General features: G+C 29.7%; 1 protein-coding gene across 1 annotated transcript; it reads right to left on the bottom strand.

Moving 5' to 3' along the window:
- Nucleotides 1-593: 593 nt before the first annotated feature.
- LOC132733401 (aquaporin-4-like) lies at nucleotides 594-11,519 on the bottom strand. Its single transcript, XM_060720053.1, has 6 exons — nucleotides 11,502-11,519; nucleotides 6,138-6,325; nucleotides 4,535-4,739; nucleotides 3,742-3,831; nucleotides 1,486-1,597; nucleotides 594-691 (listed from the first exon to the last, which is right to left on the bottom strand). Exons 1-6 carry the CDS (start codon nucleotides 11,517-11,519, stop codon nucleotides 594-596), a joined length of 711 nt encoding a protein of 236 aa, XP_060576036.1.
- Nucleotides 11,520-18,860: the final 7,341 nt, after the last annotated feature.

Genomic DNA, 18,860 nt, shown 5'->3' with positions numbered 1-18,860 from the left:
TATGAAACCATATATACTCACAAAATTAACAAATTAACTGGAATAATACTGAAGTGTATCCTTAGTACAAAATCAATCAACTCTTTAATTGCATTATTTGTGGGGTTAAAGAATCGTCTGATGTCAAAACAAAAATAAAAAAATGATTTGAATAACATATGTTCAAACATCTAAATAAATGATGATCATATTTACAAGAGAAATTCAAATAATACATTTTGTATTTGTTAAATTTATCATAATTAGACAACTTCTTTGTATATAAACTAAAATCAGCAATATAACCTACCTATTTTCGACGTTAAAGCATTTATTATAGAATTTATACATACTTACGTGCCAGTTGCATAGGAGCATGTAGGACTTATTGGAAAAATAGATATAATTTCTGTTGTTTCAAAGTCTTTTTTATAATTACCCGTGATGATATAGAAATTTAGCATACTTTACATTGTTTTAGAATAGAACTAGACTATGCATTATTTCTTATTTATATGAACAAAGACTCTGAATTACACCCTGAATTACACCATGAACACAAGCGATTTGCTTGATGCATTAAATGAGGCAATGTCCCTGTAGTGTGTTTGTGTCTAAAAGTGATAAGATTGATATATCTTTTCTCCATTTTCCAAGTTCAAATAACCTTTGAAGTATGTTCTTGGAATAACAACCATATCACTTGATTCCACTGAAAATAAAAGCAAAAGAAAAATGGAAGTCATGGTTTGATCAAGGTTAATTATTATATAAATATAATTAAATAATAATTGAATATCAAATAAGGCGATAAATCAATGATTTGACTGTGGGTATTTTGGATGCAATTTTTGATAATTCGACTGAGGTGTATAATATAGTTATTTATTTTATACTTTTGAAAGGATATTTGATTTTCACAGGAAAAATTATCAAAATATTATTTCACTCCTTTCAATGTTAAAGATTTTCCCATTTTTGCTTACAATACCAACATTGTCGGGCTGTTTAGAACAATCCGCAATCTTTACAAAAACAAACAAATATCCTCTATTTACTTTAAAACAATTTTTATGAGTTTTAGTTAATTTGATAGAAGTAACGGTTTCCAATAAACCAGTGATTTTTGTAAAAACTTGAAACAGATCGCCAATATATCTAAACTTTGAAAGTGCTTGTTTAAATATTAAAATCCGTCAACTTTAGGGTTAATCTTATGCGTTCATGTATGACATTATAATCATCATTACACAGATTGTGAATATGTGTGCATTTCTCAAATAACTTACATATTTTCTTATGTTTCCTTTTTTCAGAAAAATTGTATTCTCTCACGCATGAAAAATGATTTTTTAAATAAATAAATATCAGATTACAATCACTATCAGATTTCAGGAAATAATTGGTTTGTTGTCCAGGAAAGATATTAGTTAGACTGACCTCAAAGATAAGGGTTTACGTGTGTATAAATCGGCGTAAAAACAAACAAATTTAATTGTATCTTACTCATTTTGTTTGTAGCTTCGTTGATTGTCAACTTTCCCCCTGTATGGACTAAAACAGTACTTGTACCAATAGCTGCTACCACTCCACCGAGGATTGGTCCTACCCAATATACCTGAAAAGTATACAATTATCTTAACACTGTTATTTAAACACTGAAATAAGATAAAATACGCTTAGTTTTTATATTTTTTATTTATTTAACAAGATCAGTTTGTATTTACTTTACTAAAAAAAAACATGAACGATTTTCATACTAGACAACTTATATAGATTTGTCCATCAAAACAATTCATCATTTTAAAATACTAAAAAAATGAACTGATTAAAAGGCACTTGTCGCATGAGATTCAATTGCCAGCAGCAGACTAAGGTGTAAGAAGTTAATTAAAAGCATCTGCAACAAAAAGTGTACATTAAACTGTGGGAACAATATGTGCAAAATTATACTAGTTATTTACAGTACATCAGTTAGAAAGATTATGATCGTTTAAATCAATTTCGAAAGTTGTTCAAATTTTTTAAATGACGCAAATCCGATAATGTTGATTTTAAAAATCACCATTTTCTGTTCAGAAGTGAAAACTTATGTTCTTATTGGTTTAGTGTTTCTTAGAAACCGCGACTAATATATTGATTTATGATACAGGTAACGTTATGTTATATACATAATTAAGGACATTGTTAAAGAGACTTGATAATAAATTATCCTATTGTTTTCTTCTTACGAGTTCTGACTGAAAATGCACATGACATTTTTTTGCGATTGTTCTATTACAACAAAAAAAAATGACAGTTGAAGAATGCTTAATTTTGCTGTTGCCTACAGTCAACAATGTTTTAAATTTCCATTGACCTTAAATTTTGAACAACGAGAGTATTAATTCTAAGGACAAAGGATGTAAAAATGTTTCAGTAGAAAAACGTTCACTTATACTTAAATGCTCCATAAGCCTATTAAATGCTATTATCTTTGTATCTCAAGAAAACCTTTTTTTTTGGTGTACAGTTTCACTTACCAAAACGTTTCTCATTGGCCACATTGCTTAAGATTATTTTGTGACTTTTGAGATTTGGTAAGGTTATAAGTATAGTTATAGTGAATTTGTGTTTTGCATTGAAGTCGGAATGCTGCTTTATTAACATTAGGCTACTTTTAAAGCAAATTTTAAAATAACCCATAATTTTGTCGCCATAAACAAAAAACAAAATAACTAGTGTAAAACTGCAAATATTGTTCTTGTTTACATTCTCTCATGCCTGTAAAATGGATAAACAAACGCATTATGATTATTATAAATTATCCGTTCTTGTTATGCTTTTTGTATAAAAAAACCAAAATTAACATCTCGCAGCCACTAACAGTTTGTAGTCCAGTCTGATGTTTGAATTGTTAATCAAAAGATATATACGATACTTAAAGTGAAAATTGTTTTTTGATTTCGTTTATTTTTCACCTAAGAGGCAATAGATTGCGGTGTAGAACAGCCACATACATGAAATTATATCGGTCTGAGTGGTGGTTATAGGCTATTTAACAAGGTTTGTAGTTTTGATGCAACAAATTAATTTTATGGATTTCGTGGTCATATCCTTAGCATCAAAACTCCAATCCGATGTTACTAAATTAATATAATTAGCCGAGAGATTATTATTAGACTATTATTTCTGAAATATTTCACATTCAGCGCTATTTTCTTCAAGTGACAAGCTTCTCGTATGATCTTAACCTATTATTTTACCATCATAAATAACATATTTCTTCCTTTTACAGAATGAATAACATATTCTCTTCCTTTTACAGAATGAAAAGCATAATCATTTTCGAGGCTTGGTGTGCCCAACAATTTTATTATTAAAGCTAAGTAAATCATACAATAAGGCAAATCATATGAGCTTCTTGCACGTTATGTTATTATTTATATGCAAGCCTTAATGTTTCAACGTCATATTTGAAAGTATTGCACGCAATGTTTGATCGAGCCTGTTCTTGGAAAGCAGTGGAAATTGTAAGCTACTGTCCCCGCCCCCTAGCACCGGCTATAAGAAGTTATATTAAATAAATCAGTAAGAAATAAGCTTCAGTCAAGGCAATACTAAGATAAATACGCATTACTTTTCTTTTAGATAATAACAACAACGTACAAATCCGTAAAAATCACAATTAAGTTATTTCTAAGACTTATTATATTCTATTAATATATTATATTATATTTTTGAATGAATTATTAAATTGTGTAATTAAAAAAGATGATTTACCCAGTGATTATTGAATGAGTTGTCTGCAGTTGATATTGCAGAAGAAGCCAATGAACGTGCTGGATTAATACCAGCTCCAGTGAAAGGAATCTGAAATAAAAAATACTTCTTTATTTAATACATTTATATATCATACGACGTTGTATACATAAACATGTATAAGTTTAAGATTCAAATGCCTAAAAACATTTCTTGTTCTGGTTACCAAGATTAAACATAGCTGCCTCTGTTTGTGACACATATTAGAAGTAAAAAGTAGATTGATATGCACAATTAAAAAATATATACAGGACGGATTGCTCCGATTTATCATATGTCATATATATGCTGACTTACATGACAAATTGACAACATATAAATTCTGATTTTGAAGAAGTGATAATATGATAATTCGAGGATAACATAACTTTTTGGTTGCAGTCTTTACTAACTTAAGTTTTAGTTGTCCATTCAAAAAGCAATAATCTTATTTTGTTTTGTTGTTTTGTTTTGTATTTGAAAGGAGAAAAATCGTTTTGAAAACCTCAAATACATTAATATCAATAATATACTCGTTGCATAAAATGGCGACAACCTTACAATTTAAATAAAAAAGTATGCTCAATATTTGAATGTAGTTGAAATCTGAAAAAGCAATCAAGAAAAGGTACATTTTCTTAACGGAACATAACTACAAAATACAAAACGAAACAAAAAACGACAGCGCTTGTTAGGATTATTTGTTGTTTCGAATGTAATTTTTTGAATTTTATTTGATTCCACAATATTGATTCCTTCACATTATATTACTTACAGCTGCCAGATGTACAACGCCAACTGTGAAGCCTATACCAAGAGCAGGACTTCCAAACAATGCTCTATTCGGATCATTTGTTCCAAATATGGACATTACTAGGATGAATGTGAAAACTATCTCACACACAAGTCCTTGACCTTCTGAGATTTCATTGTTCAATGATGTCAGACCAAGGTTTCCATGTAATCTGGGCGGTGTCACCCTATAAATCAATTGTTATCTGTTATTATAACGTTACTTCTGCTATGTGTCAATAATTACTTACTAAACAACTGTACTGCAATTTCGGTGAAAATAATAATTTGATAGTAAAATGAGAGACTTGCTTTGATAAACAGGGCATTGAGCTTGAAACCGTTTTCCTTTTACCCAACATATCATGTTACCCTATAATTATGTCTCTCCAAAACTGAAGAGTACAGTTCATTTCAAAATGCGTGTAAAAACGTCACATTATGTGTTAGGAACAGAATAGAACCTGTATCGGTAAAGATGGGCTTATAAATTTCAGTAAATACCGTCTATCAAACAAATATTTAACGAAAGCGTCTTAGATAATTAGTATGTCAAATATATGGAAACAGCTAGTTCAAATCTTAAATAATGTAACATTCACTTAATTTAAAAAATGTCAAACTGACTTTTCATTTATTTTTACTCGACCTTTTACTGAGAATAGAAAGGCTACATTTTTTGTTAATGTAAAATATAAATTTCACCCAAACCGATAAGTTCAATACATTCCTGATTTGACGGAAACATAACAATTTAAGAAAAGTTTAATTTCAGCATTTCATCGTGTAAGTCTATCCATTACTGTATGTCCTCAAAATTGGATAAAACAAAACAAAATAGCTGATTCTGTCCGCTCTCATAAATGATACAGATACGTTTATTGCTCCCTTGATGGTATCCACAAATAAAATTCCTGAATGAAACAAAGTCTTAAGTTCTGTCTCAGTCAAAAACGATGACTTCCAATTAAACAATATGATTTATATACAAAACTCTGTAAATGCCAATAAAGCAGTAATTGCACTTAAGACATAAGTGCTTTTATATAGAAAGAAAAGGTAGGTAGTTTAATGAAACAACAAGGAAAGTAATATCGAATGGAACTTTCCTCAGATCATATCGTATGTCATGCTTCCAGTTTGAACTTGAATAAAGCAGCTTTGAACAATATGTACATGTATATACTGCAATCTATAAATATAATTTTATACCTGAATTCCACTTGTTTTTTAAAGTCAATATTGTATGAAAAGATATGCAACTAGTTTTATGACAGACAGTAACATTTCAATGTGCAGAACAATAGAACAAGCTTTTTAATTTTTCAAAATATACGAGTAGACATTCATATTCTAAAGGGAGTGACAATATAAATAACATAAATTTCTATTATAACAAATCCTGATAATATTCTCTTTGAGCTTACCGTCTTGACTGCACTTGCAAAAAAGAACACTTTAAATCCAACTAAAATGTGATTTGAATGAATACTACAACACAAGAAATAAAATACCATGTAGCTTTTAGAAAAGATGACTTTTTCTGTCACTTTAGATTATCTCTCATCAAAATAATACTAGTTTACCCTTTTAATAGAAGCGATCCTAATATGCCACCTGCGCACTGTGCTATAGTATACAGTAGAGCACGTGAAGGTGTGATCTCCATTGCAACCGCCATCGCGATAGAAACTGCAGGATTCATGTGACCCCCTGACACGTGACCAAACATCTGGATACATACGGCTATCATGAGTCCAAATGTGAAGGCAATCTGAAATTTGATGTACATATAAATATATTAACTATGTCTAAGTACCATAGAACAGAAACAAAGTTTCATATTTGTATAAAATGATATTGATAAGAAAATAATAAGAAATCTAGAGAAAAAAAGGAAATGAATATATTTACAATAATTAGCTTTAGGCTTAATGACTTCTAGCAACCTTAAATAGAAAATATTTTGTAGTAAGAGCTACGTTTATACTGGCCCGAAATGAATTGTGCTGTGTCTCAATATCCAAGTTTTGTAAGGTTGTGCTAAGTTTAATCACGGTTAATCATATTATTCTTGATTAAAGACTTGAACTCTTCAATTAGCATTTAGGTTCAAACTGCGTTCTACTAAGTGCATGAATGTTGCTCCCAGGCCTGATGCGTCCTGATTTGATGCCGCACGTTGTTCAAGTCTTCATCCGGGTCTGAAACTTTTTATGTTCAGTAAAGGAATCCAACAGATCAATTGAAGACGCCGGAAAACTTTGGAGAACGTGTGTATATACAGAATAAGAAAACCCCTTAATGTCCGTAAGTCATTAAAATTGTATAACAAAAGACAACGTAGATTGCTTCTTGTTTGTTTGCTATGCGTTCTTTGCGCCAGCCGCCGCGCAGTCTGATCAGGATCCATGCTGTTCGCTTACAAACCCTATTACAAGTAGAGAAACTGATAGCGAACAGCATGGATCCTGATCAGACTGTGCGGAGGCGCAGGCTGGTCTGGATCCATGCTGGTCGCAAACCCACTATGTTGGTTTTGTCATGGCACGGCTAATATGTTTCTGCATAGAATAACAAAATCTAGTGTATTTTAAGGCTTTCTAAATTAACGGGTATAGCGTCGTCATAAAAGAAGTGTTTGTGAGAATTGGCACTATACAAAATTTCTGGTTTTTATTTGATATGAATTCGTTTTGAAAAATGCGCAGTTATGTAGTGCTAGGGCTAAATGACTAAACTGAATAAACGATTGTCAATTTTAATCAACATGCTAATACTTGTGGAAAAAATATGGTTTTGCATTTTCTGGTTAATTAATATAATATACGTTTTGAACAATGCGCAGTTACGTAATGCTATGGTGACTGATCTGGAAAAACAATTGTCAATTTTAATCAACATGCTAATAGTGGAAAGATTTTGAGAACAGGGCGTCTTAAATCAATAACTAGACGAATAGATTCACTCGTTACCTAGCGATGAAGCGGCGCTTCCTATTCTGTATTTCTATTTGAGTTATATCATTTTTTAGAAAACCAATCTTTAAATAAAAATTGATTCATAAAAACGGTAATGCACAATTGTACAAATTATTTGTTGCTGGGATTAATATAATAGTATCTTAAATAACATAAGAATGGACTGGTCCATAATGTTTATGTGAGAGCAAAACACAAAATAATTATCTAGATGCTGTTTATAAGTGTGAAATACATGATCCGGTATTACATCTCTATACACAGCAGATAATAATTTGTACTAAAACACTTTATTTGATTCGTAGTAGTAAATCGTTCAATAATTTGTCAGCATTTTCGTCAAGCAATATTTCAAATAAATATCCAAATAAATCATTTCTATTGTGTTTCTCTTATATTTGAACTACAGTGTACCCTCTGCAGGTAAAGCAATGTCCTGACTACAACCATCCCATGAAATTAAAAGAACTGCATTTAACATCTCTGAAAAACCATTTTAGAACAATAAAAATTTTTGCTTCAAAAGGGAAAAGTTTTTCCGGGGGGTTAATGTCCTCGGTTACCCATTTAGCCCAAAAAACGATTTAAATTTTATCCTGTTAGATGAAGGGGGCGCATGTATAAAGTTTTAAAAATTATTGATGATGGAATTTTTTTTGCAAAAATTTTTTTAGACTTGTATTTGTTTTGTCAAAAAAGAAAAACAGTGCTTTATTATTCATAAGTAAACAAATTGTGTTATGTGTTAATTAACAATAAAGGAATTCCCCCCTTGTTAAAATGGTAAAAAATAAAAACCTTAAAGAACGAGCACAACTGTGCAAATGAAAATGTTACAGGCTCCGATTGACAAAGCCTGCTGATGGACGCTAGTGGTAAGTCGAAGTCTTTATCAAATATGATAAACAAAAACAACAAGGAAAGGCGGCGATCAATGAACGCAGCACCCGCACGATCCAGCAACAAGAGCCAGCGCAAAAAGCCCAGGAAAAACCCCAAAAAAAAAAACGGGGACGGGGCACAAGGCAAGCATGGGCGGGTTTTAATCATTTAAAATTATACCCCAAAAAAGAAAAATTACTAACTGTTTTAAGAACTAAAGAAAAAAACACAAAATTTAAGCGAGTTTTCGACCCCCATATAATCCCCTTTAAAAAAACCCCAAAAGAACTTTCCGAAAAAACAAAACAAATAAAAAAAAACCCCAAAACACCGCAAAAGCTATTTTTTGTTATCTGAACTTCACCTAAAAACAATAATTTTTTAATTTGGGGGATTTTTAATTCCCCAAAAAAGGGTAGTTGCTTATCTAAACATATTTTTTCTTTGTCAATTTTTTTCCCTTTTAACAATTTTTGCCGAATTTTTCATCGACAACGGGAAACCAAATTTCCAAACCGCTGCATAGTTTTGCAATTTTAAAATAAAACAAAAAGTAATAGCCTTATTTTAAGCTCTGCCAACCCCACAGATTCTCCATAATTCCACGATTTAGTTTTGTAGCATTTTACTGGACGGAAACTTTGAGGTAAAACAAATTTTTTACTTCCCATTTCTTTCTTTTTCCCTCTATTTTATTAATTATGCAATGTGTTTAAAAAATATGGGGCTTCCATCTTTAAAACCATCAATTAATCGTTCCATCTGTACTTTTTTGACTTTTTTTGTTCCCCGTAGTTTTATTCACTTATTTTTACAAAGAATAACTTTTTTTTATAGACACACCTTGGTCTTCCAGCGTATGTTGGCAATATCAATTAATTTTCTATGAGACCTAATAAAAGAGTTCCAAACTTTTTAATATTATTTCTACGGTGGTCAGGGAAATAGTTCACTTAAACATCTACCATCACCTGGGCTTGGAATCATTTTATCAGATATAATTCTCAGTACATCACAACAAACAGATAACACAATACATGTTTATCTGATCAATACAGTATGCTAATATCTAATTTAATCTTAATTGTTGCTTTTTAAAATAACATGATTACCATTATTGTGTGTATTGAAAAACAACAACATCAATTACATCAAAAACTGATATATGTATAATAAACATTTTACTTTCAGTCTTAGCAAATTCGTTTTGAATGTGATCTAGATTCTTCCCTCCATATTTAGATCATTAGTTTTGTAAAAATTGTATTTTGACACGATTAGATTGTTTGTTTCAAACTGTGTTACAACTACTGCTGCTTCTGATTTATGACGATTGAATTTGTACATGTTTACATGTTTTTACATAATGTAAACTGTGACTCGGACAATAAATGTTTGAAATTAAATTGAAATTGAATTTGAATTGGTAAATTTAGCTTTTAAATTAAAATGCGTTAAGCGAAAAGTTTTGTTTTTGTTTAATATTTATATAAGTTAGTTTGAACATTGAAAAGAGAAAGTATTATAATAATATATATTACTTACATGCATATGGACAATAGAATCTACTTTAACTGATTCCTGTTTATCGCATTCAATATCATACCATTTGAATCTTTTAGAAGATTTCCTGTTATGAAAATCTATCTTAAGAAAAATAGCAAATTGTAACTTGATTCCTGATTTTGCAGTGGTGTTTTATGTAATATTGAGGAGCACTGATAAAATATCTCATAATCACTATGGCGACGGAATGCTCCGTTTCACTAGCGATTATTCCAATTACTTCTAGTCTAGTGAATGTATGTACATAACAAATGTGTCATTATTACATTATAATTGAATTGATGCAAGACAAGAAGTTTCTTTTCAGCTCATTATCTAAAATGCTTTGTTGTAAGCAATTTAAGATATTTCGAAGATTACGATATTCACCAATAACCTTTTCACCGCCATTGGTGGGGATACATATTTGCCTCACAGAACCACTTATGTATTTACCACCAAGATAGGGTTTAAACCCATTATTTTAAAAATTTACTTTTAATTTATTTTCTATTCCTTAGTATTTTTTTTTCTATTTTTTAAAATTTTTGGTTGTAAAAAAATTTAAATTTTTTTTTTTCTGTATTCATTTATTTTTTCATAATATTTCCCTCCCCTTTTTTTTTAAAAATTTTTTTTTTTTTCTATTATACTACCCCAAAAATTTTTTACCCAAAATAAACAAAATTAATTTTTTTACTTCCAAAAAAAAATACTTAAACATTTAAAATATGTACTTTATTGTCAAGCTTCAATAAAAGCAAAACAAGGTTTATGTCTTTGACCAATAAGTACCTTTTTGTAAACTATAACAATGCACCAAATATATATACCATTTAAAGCATTTGTGGGGTATAATGGGGCATTTGAGTAAATAACATTTAATGATTTTCGGAACATTTTAAAGCATATTGGAACATAAGATACGTTTATCCTAGCATTCTGTGCCAGTAACGTTTAATTTACGGCTCGTTTGTCCTTCACATTTATAAGTTTTAATTATCTTCAAAGAAAATAAACAACATAATATAAAATGAAAACGGAGCCATAATTTGAACTATAATTTATCTATAAAACAGGAAAAGATCACTTCATTACTAGGCAACGAAAATGTCATTAATTATCGATATAATGAGTTTCGTGATGTTTCGTTCTCGACTTTTTCACGAAAATTAACATGCTAATTTATATTGACTGCATTTGGTCACGTTTATTCAATTCTTTGAAATAAATATCATCTAATTCAGACCTCAAAAATCATAACAACATGTCTTGATCATTGTCTCCATTTTGTTTTCTGTATGATTTCTAATAGTTCGTTCACCCATAGTTAAAATTTATTGTGCCACCATTATATCTTGAAATTGTCGACATTAAGTTTTCTGTATAAAGATTCCTGATAGCCCATTTCTCAATCTCTTAGAATTTGATATGCGACTACTTTTTTCTGAAATTTGATACATGTTATTGCCATCAATTTAAATACAGTAATTTGCAGATGTATAATTTTTGGATAGCGCACAATAATTCCATGCACCTAACCTTTTCCTTTCTATCCATCTATCTTTTACTTAGTCATTAGTTCTACTAAGGTACCTACTTGTGACTATTAACTTTAAAAAATTGTCGATGGTTTAAACGATTTTATTCCCAATTAAATATATAATGCACATACAAATAATCAACAAGCAAAGTATTTTTATAGTATGGAAAAGGATGATAACAAAATACGAGTCTTAAAGATTTTTTCCCTTTAATTTGTCGATTTGAAAATACCATTATATAAATAAGCGATTACCGATGAAAATGGAATCTTGCAACAGCATAGAAACAGAAATGAGTGTCATTCAAGCTACTACCCTCCCACTCCTTAAAATGAAATAGCACCAAAAGATAATTTTGCAACATATATTTATATATTGACATGAAACTAAATGATAAGTACATGCCTTGTTTACTAGAAATATCAGCTTTAGTTCTAATACAATTTAAAACCATTGCAACATATCATTTCAGTCATTCAACATGGTAGTGTGGGTCAGTGGCTGTTAATATTTCATTTACAGAAGTAAATACATATTGTATAACTAGTTTATTCCTGCACATTCTAGAAGCATTGTAAAGTGATATGATCATTCTGTAGAAAATTGAAATCGGTTCCATGTTAGTTCATTACAATTAACTATTCTTGATCAAACATGAATTAATCTTGGAACGATCACTAATTAATCGTCATTCATTAAGTTTGTATCTAAATCATGTTGTTTAATTACAAGGCATTGTCCTTAAATGACATGGAAAATCAAGCTTTATTTTGTAAGCATTATGTAGTGTTTCCAATTATAAAATACCTAGGGAGATAGAGAAATATTTGTATCGTTAAAAAATCGGAAATAACTAGAACGCTGACGTAAGTTGTACAAAAACAATCATTGTTTGTCACAATTGTTTTATACAATGATACACAATTAGATTAATTTATTCACAAATTATGAGACTGACATTAAAATATTCCTTAATTGGTATGATTCCAATTTTAAACGTACACATATTACATGTATATCGAAGTAATGAGGTTGTTATGCTAAATGAATTGTTTTCACGTATTAATACGTATTAAATTAATGAAAGGTGAAATGCCTCAGAAATCTTTTATATATCTAAAACTTTCGAAAAGTTTTTTAATCTTAAAATGTAGTCATAATTCCGAAAAGTAACTGGCCAATTATCTAAAACATCCTTTGCTTCTGTTGCTTTTTGACAATAGTTACAGTGGATTAGTATATTGTATGGAAGTCAAAATACTAATTTGTTTACATTTTGTTGTCTTTATGACAAATAATTTCGCATTCAGCGACATTTAAACATGATTAGACTCCTGTTTGACCTTTCTAAAACGGACAAAAATCGTTTTTGAGTAATAATATGCCTTTAAGCGTTGCAAAAAATAGTTGACTGGACATGTATTTTCTAATTCTTACAATATTAAGTATTATTATTTCATCAGGACAAAGTTTATTTTCTTAAAATTTGGGCGAAATTGATATTATGCTCTTATGCCATTTTTAATAACATTTCTATTTTACCGTTGATGGAATGCTTAAACGAATATTTGCCCCGTTAAAACCAAATAGTAATTGATAGCTAAAGAGGTTACAAACAATAAATGTAATGCTACTACTCGTGTCGCCCATATTTTGCAAAGATTTGGCGTTGCTATCGAACATTTCTTGTTGTTTTCATATTTCTATGTTACGGATAGGCCTAATGAAATTTTTGAACATTTATCTTACTTTTCGTAACTGTCCTATGTAATTAAAAAATCAGAATTCTCGGCAATAGTCATTGTGATGTTGATGAAAAATTTCTAACGATGACGTAGCATTGTATCAAAAGATACATGACATATACTGTAGAAATATCTTTCTCCTAAATTTGGCCAGTAAAAAACGTGTAACCATTGGTGAGGGAGCATGAATATATCTGTTGATAATAACAACTGGTACAAAATATTAACGACAATGTTAAAGAAATCACTTCTTTGTATCACTAGCTATTCATTGACGTTTCAATTGCCAATTAAGAAAAACAAATATATATTGTAAACAGAAACTTTATCAGCTATAAATTAAATGCTGGAAATGCTAAAATATCTTCACTGACTAATAAAAGACAAAATGATTTTCATATTCCGTGCGTCATGATTATTACCTTACAAAAAATATACCGTATCATGCTATTGTAATGAGTTGATTATTTTCGGCATAGCTGTTGCATAGTTAAATCGATTTTGATCCACTAATAGAGCCAATAAAAACTGGTTTAAGAATAACATATCATTGAATATGTCTAAGACGGAGATAATATTTATATTATTTCTGTTGAAATATCAGATTAGTCACTAAAACAGATAAAACAATTCTGAACTTTGCTCAGAATGTAATAAAACGATATTTTTACCTTTTAAAAATATTAATTTCCATTTTGAAATTTGAACTCATTTGTGACTGACTATTAATACTAGTAGTCGTCTCGAATGTGAGTATCTTTAACTCAACGAAATGAAAAATATCGTTTATCTAATGAAAAAGACGTTATAGTTTCCACCTAGCCATCGTCAAGAGATGCCCTCCATGGCGTTGAAGAGTACGCAACTGGAGATTAAATTGAACTGTTTGCAAATGGCTTTTCACCGAATATAAGATTCTACGATATGCAAAGTTCTGTGTTATCATATAGATAAATGTAGTGTTATTTATAAATCTTTTTTTATGTTTTGAAATGAAATATGACTCAGCTCGAATGGAAGATTATTTAAGCAAATATTGCTATACACCAGATGAACTCTTAGAATAGTATAAATTAATTCATCACAATTAGTTTAATATTATGTTACTCGGTATTATTTTCAATTATTATTATTTTGTTAGAAAAGTGTTACGAGGCACAATCTAGAGTTTTCATATAAAATTGTTGCATCAGTGAGTGGTGGTGGTGGTGTTGATAGTTTTGACTCCGGATCTCGACAGTAAGCCACATTGAATTCACCAGAGCACAGTTCAACCACCGCATCGTTCCTGGGCAGGCTGTCAATCCCTTTACCAGTACTAGACACCTTCACTTTCGCAAGGTGCCAGAGCATCGGTGATGTCTGCCTTTTAACATATATTTAAATTACATTTATTCCATTACCATTGAAAAATCACGAGAAACAACAATCCATTTTGTATGTTATTTCATGAACTATAATCAATTCAAACTATGACGCGTCACTTTACGTATGGTATATTATACAGAGATCAGGCGATGTAGAGATTTGTCTTAATATATCACCATGGTGATGGAATATTACGCAACATTTATTCTTTATGAAAGAAATTTTAATAACAAACGCCTGGTTTAATAACAAACGCCTGGAGAATATATGATAAAACATCATCAACAACAATTAGAACAAAAAGCAACATCATCCAAAACAACAGTGGGTAACTTTATTCGAATATATTCTAAAATATGTAATGAATGATTTCATAAATGTTGTTATCTAACTTATTAAGTTAGGTATAAATTGTATGCACATTGTATAAAAGGGCCAGCGTGAGCAACAAACTGAAAGATTTGTAGTTGTATGTGCATCTCTAATAATTTTACAATAATCATCAAATATTAAATAAAAATATTCAAAGCTGTTTACGCGTTTAAATGTATTTCGTTTTTGTGAACAATAAGCTCATGTCTAATATCTATCATTTCATATAAAATTAAATAATTTGTTCATTAATTCAAAGCTGAAATAATGGGTAATGTAGTTAGTATATTTATTAACAAGGGGTTCGGATAATTCGTTATTGTTCGCGTTGTGATTTAAAAAATGAAAATATAATAAATAAATAAATAAATAAATAAATAAATAAATAAATAAATAAATAAATAAATATTAAAAAGTAAGTACACAAACAATCAAATAAATAAAGCTGATAATATATTGAATCATCAACTTTGTTTTGATGACCTTAAACAAACAAGAAATAATTCGTTTCGACAAGTTTCTATTTTTTCAAATTAGATTCAAGCGTTTGAAACAAAACGTGTGTCTTGAAATGGTAACAATGGACTAAGTAAGGAAATATCTCGAAACACACCCATTAAAATTCATTAATTAGCGTCAGGGTTTTATTGGTGCTATGGAATCAGAATGATTTCAATACAAAAGATGCAGCGCTAATGAAATAGTTATTTTATAGGTGTTTGTGTAATTGGTTCTAGATTGGTATAAGTATGTCAATAAATCACTCCTTTGAATCACAATCACTAGACAGATTTATCGTAGGTCATTCAGGACAAATAGGTGGTACTGCTGTTATTTATCGAACATCAAAAAATCACAAAATTCATAAACATGTTGTTATATTAAGAATTGGTTCAAATGATGCAGGCTTGATTCTATAACATAAAACTTAGTCTGAATTATTTAACCCTCAACATTCTGACGGAACAGGGTATACCCTACCGACATCCGTGATCTCTTATCATTGTCTGCATTGTTCGCTTTTCAGTCTGTAATAATTTACCAATTTTCCATAAAATGGCCAATAGTTTTTGGCAAAATTGATAAACTAACAAGCACATTAAGAAGCGTGGTAAGACTTAAAAATAGACCCGATCAGCTTCCGGTTTTATAACCGCCGTCCATTATCAAGGATTGGGATAGCAAATGACAATTTAAAGTGATTCAGCCCGCAATAAAAAGCATTATTTTGATCCAGATATTATTTGTTAAATTGCAAAAGTTTAAGAGTGGTCCGACTTTATACTGATAGTAAAAGCTAATCCATTCTGGTTCCAGCAGGTTGAATTAAAAAAAAATATGAAAATAAAGAAATTTGAAATTTTGACCCAAATTTGCAATTTCTGAAAGGAGTTAAATAAAATTTAATAAAATACTCAAAAACGTATTCTTTTATTCAATAGAACATTAGAGAAATTACAGAAACTGCATGATTTAGTAGTAATGTACATAATAAGAACTAAATCATCAATATAATAGAATCGAATGTAAAACTTTGAAATATATGTGTGGTAATTAATTAAAAATGAAATGTTAATTGAATCTTAGGTAGATTATAAATTTATTTGTGCTTTAGAAATAAATAATATTTATTTTTCTTAAATAATAGGCAACCAAATCTCAATTGTCAATGACCACTGATACATTTTGAGATTTTGGGAGTGCGTCAATTAAACGAGATTGTATCAGTATATATGTATTGGTTAGAACTACACTCATGACATTCGAAGTCATTAAAACTCTTTGAATCATGTCTAATTAAGTTGGTAATATTGACCCAATCACACAGTGTGCCTATGGTGTGACTTTATCTCTGCGAAATAAAATCGAATCTTTACAATTAAAGAGCTTATGGTCAAATAAGAGTGTACAGGAAATGAAAAAAATATTTCCAATATTGCAAATCATTTTAAATTACATGATGATTTGTTCTCGGATAATTACGTACATATACATATCCTGCGGCAACAACGATATTGTCATTTAATCCATCTTAAATGTCAAAAAATGATCTTGAAACAAATTTTGTTCTTTTAAATTATAAATGGGCTGAAATTAGTAAACTTGAATCAAGTTATGAACTTCAGCTAACCGTCACTGTTTGTAAAGAAAAACGCTTATAACATGTTCAAAATTGTATCGTGGAACTATGTTTTTTGGGGTTTAAATTAACTATAATAGTATATTACTTGAATAATAACTTAAAGCACGCATTGCATATCATAGATAGATCATTAGTTATTAATTGTTAGTCTATCTAACAAACAATTGATGTGTCGCGTGATTTATCGACACATTATCTTTATTTCGTTTCAAAAACGTATAGCACAATAATAGTTCTGTAATAGTTTAACTAGGAGTCATCGCTATTTAATGAGATGGAAAATGGACTCTTTTTTATTAAAACTGTCCAATAGTTTTCAATTATAGAATATTCGCTTAGGGAGTAGTGAATATGCCTGCATCAATAATGTATTTGATGCTTATAATTTCTTTTAAACATGGGATCATATGTGATATAGAAAAACTTCGGAACTCATTATTTTGTTAGTGACATGCGAGTTACGTCATTTCAGTTACGATCTAGTTTTACACACTGAATTGTATAAAATCGTACATTTTTTATAAATATATTTTTTTTCAAGTAAAGGAATCAGCTTAAGTACTGCATCGTGGAACATAATGCGGTTTCAAACAATAGGGTAAGTTACTGCCGTGCTCAAGAGAAAAAGTCCATATTTTTTGAAAAATCGTTTAGTCAACCTCTCGCTAGAAAGGGGATAAAACTAATAAAACTCTAACTTTGAATATATTAAAGAAAACTATTTACAGAATCATGTTCAACTTGGTATTCAAATGTAAAAGACCATACACTGTCCCTCAAACAACAGTTCATTATTGCGATCAATATATTTTCTTTCGTTATGAAACTTCACAAGTTGAAATTATTTAGTATTACATATAATAAAAACATTAACAATTATATATTAGAAATAAATAATATTGCTCATCTTATCATATTTTTAATTATGAAAGTGCAAGTCAAATAAAAATTATATTCCACCTGATCAGGCTGTCCTTGTGACAAATATGTCCATTTATTTAATTTTACCCATGAAATATGGTGCTATATCAGTCAAATATATTTCATATTTTTTAAAAATAAATATGAAATATAAATATGAAAGTGGGCGGAGTCAAAACTCATATTTATTTTAAGGGACTTCTTTCGCCGTTTTGTTTGAAAAATCTGATAAATACAAAACAACTTTTTCTTGAATTTTGTTTTAAAAACTATCTAGCATGAAAGAAAATGGTCTAACTAAGAAAATTAATCCGAACACCAATATCTTTAATTCAGTAATTAACGCTGTACAGACGTTTATAGAGTTGTTTACATGACGTCACAATGTAGTGCCAAACAGCGCGTGCTTCCGCATAAATTACTGCGCGCTGTACAATTGCAGTTGGTAGCAAGCAAGGGGATTCGTTACCATTTTCTTTGATAATGAAATTAAATAAAAAGGTTATTTTTTCGTTTTTCGTGAAATATGGTATATATTTTCACTCAACATGATAAAATGCCACATATTTACACTCGCCGTCCCGGCTCGTGAAAATATGTGGCATTTTATCATGTTTCGTGAAAATATATACCATATTTCACGCAAACGAAAAAATATCCTCTTAATATATATTCTCAATTGCTTTTTTTCAAGTAGCCAACTTATTTAGTGCAATACATTTTAGACCATTTTATTCTGAATGCTTGGCTTCATTCATTTAGTCCTTATCTTATAACAAATTCTGTAACGACAAAATAAGTAGATGTT

The sequence above is a fragment of the Ruditapes philippinarum genome, unplaced genomic scaffold (assembly GCF_026571515.1).
Source record: "Ruditapes philippinarum isolate M1 unplaced genomic scaffold, ASM2657151v2 ctg3843_1_1_1_1, whole genome shotgun sequence".
In the NCBI taxonomy this organism is placed as follows: domain Eukaryota; kingdom Metazoa; phylum Mollusca; class Bivalvia; order Venerida; family Veneridae; genus Ruditapes; species Ruditapes philippinarum.
The sequence above is the reverse complement of the archived record's forward strand: the minus strand, read 5'-3'. Positions and strand labels throughout refer to the sequence as shown.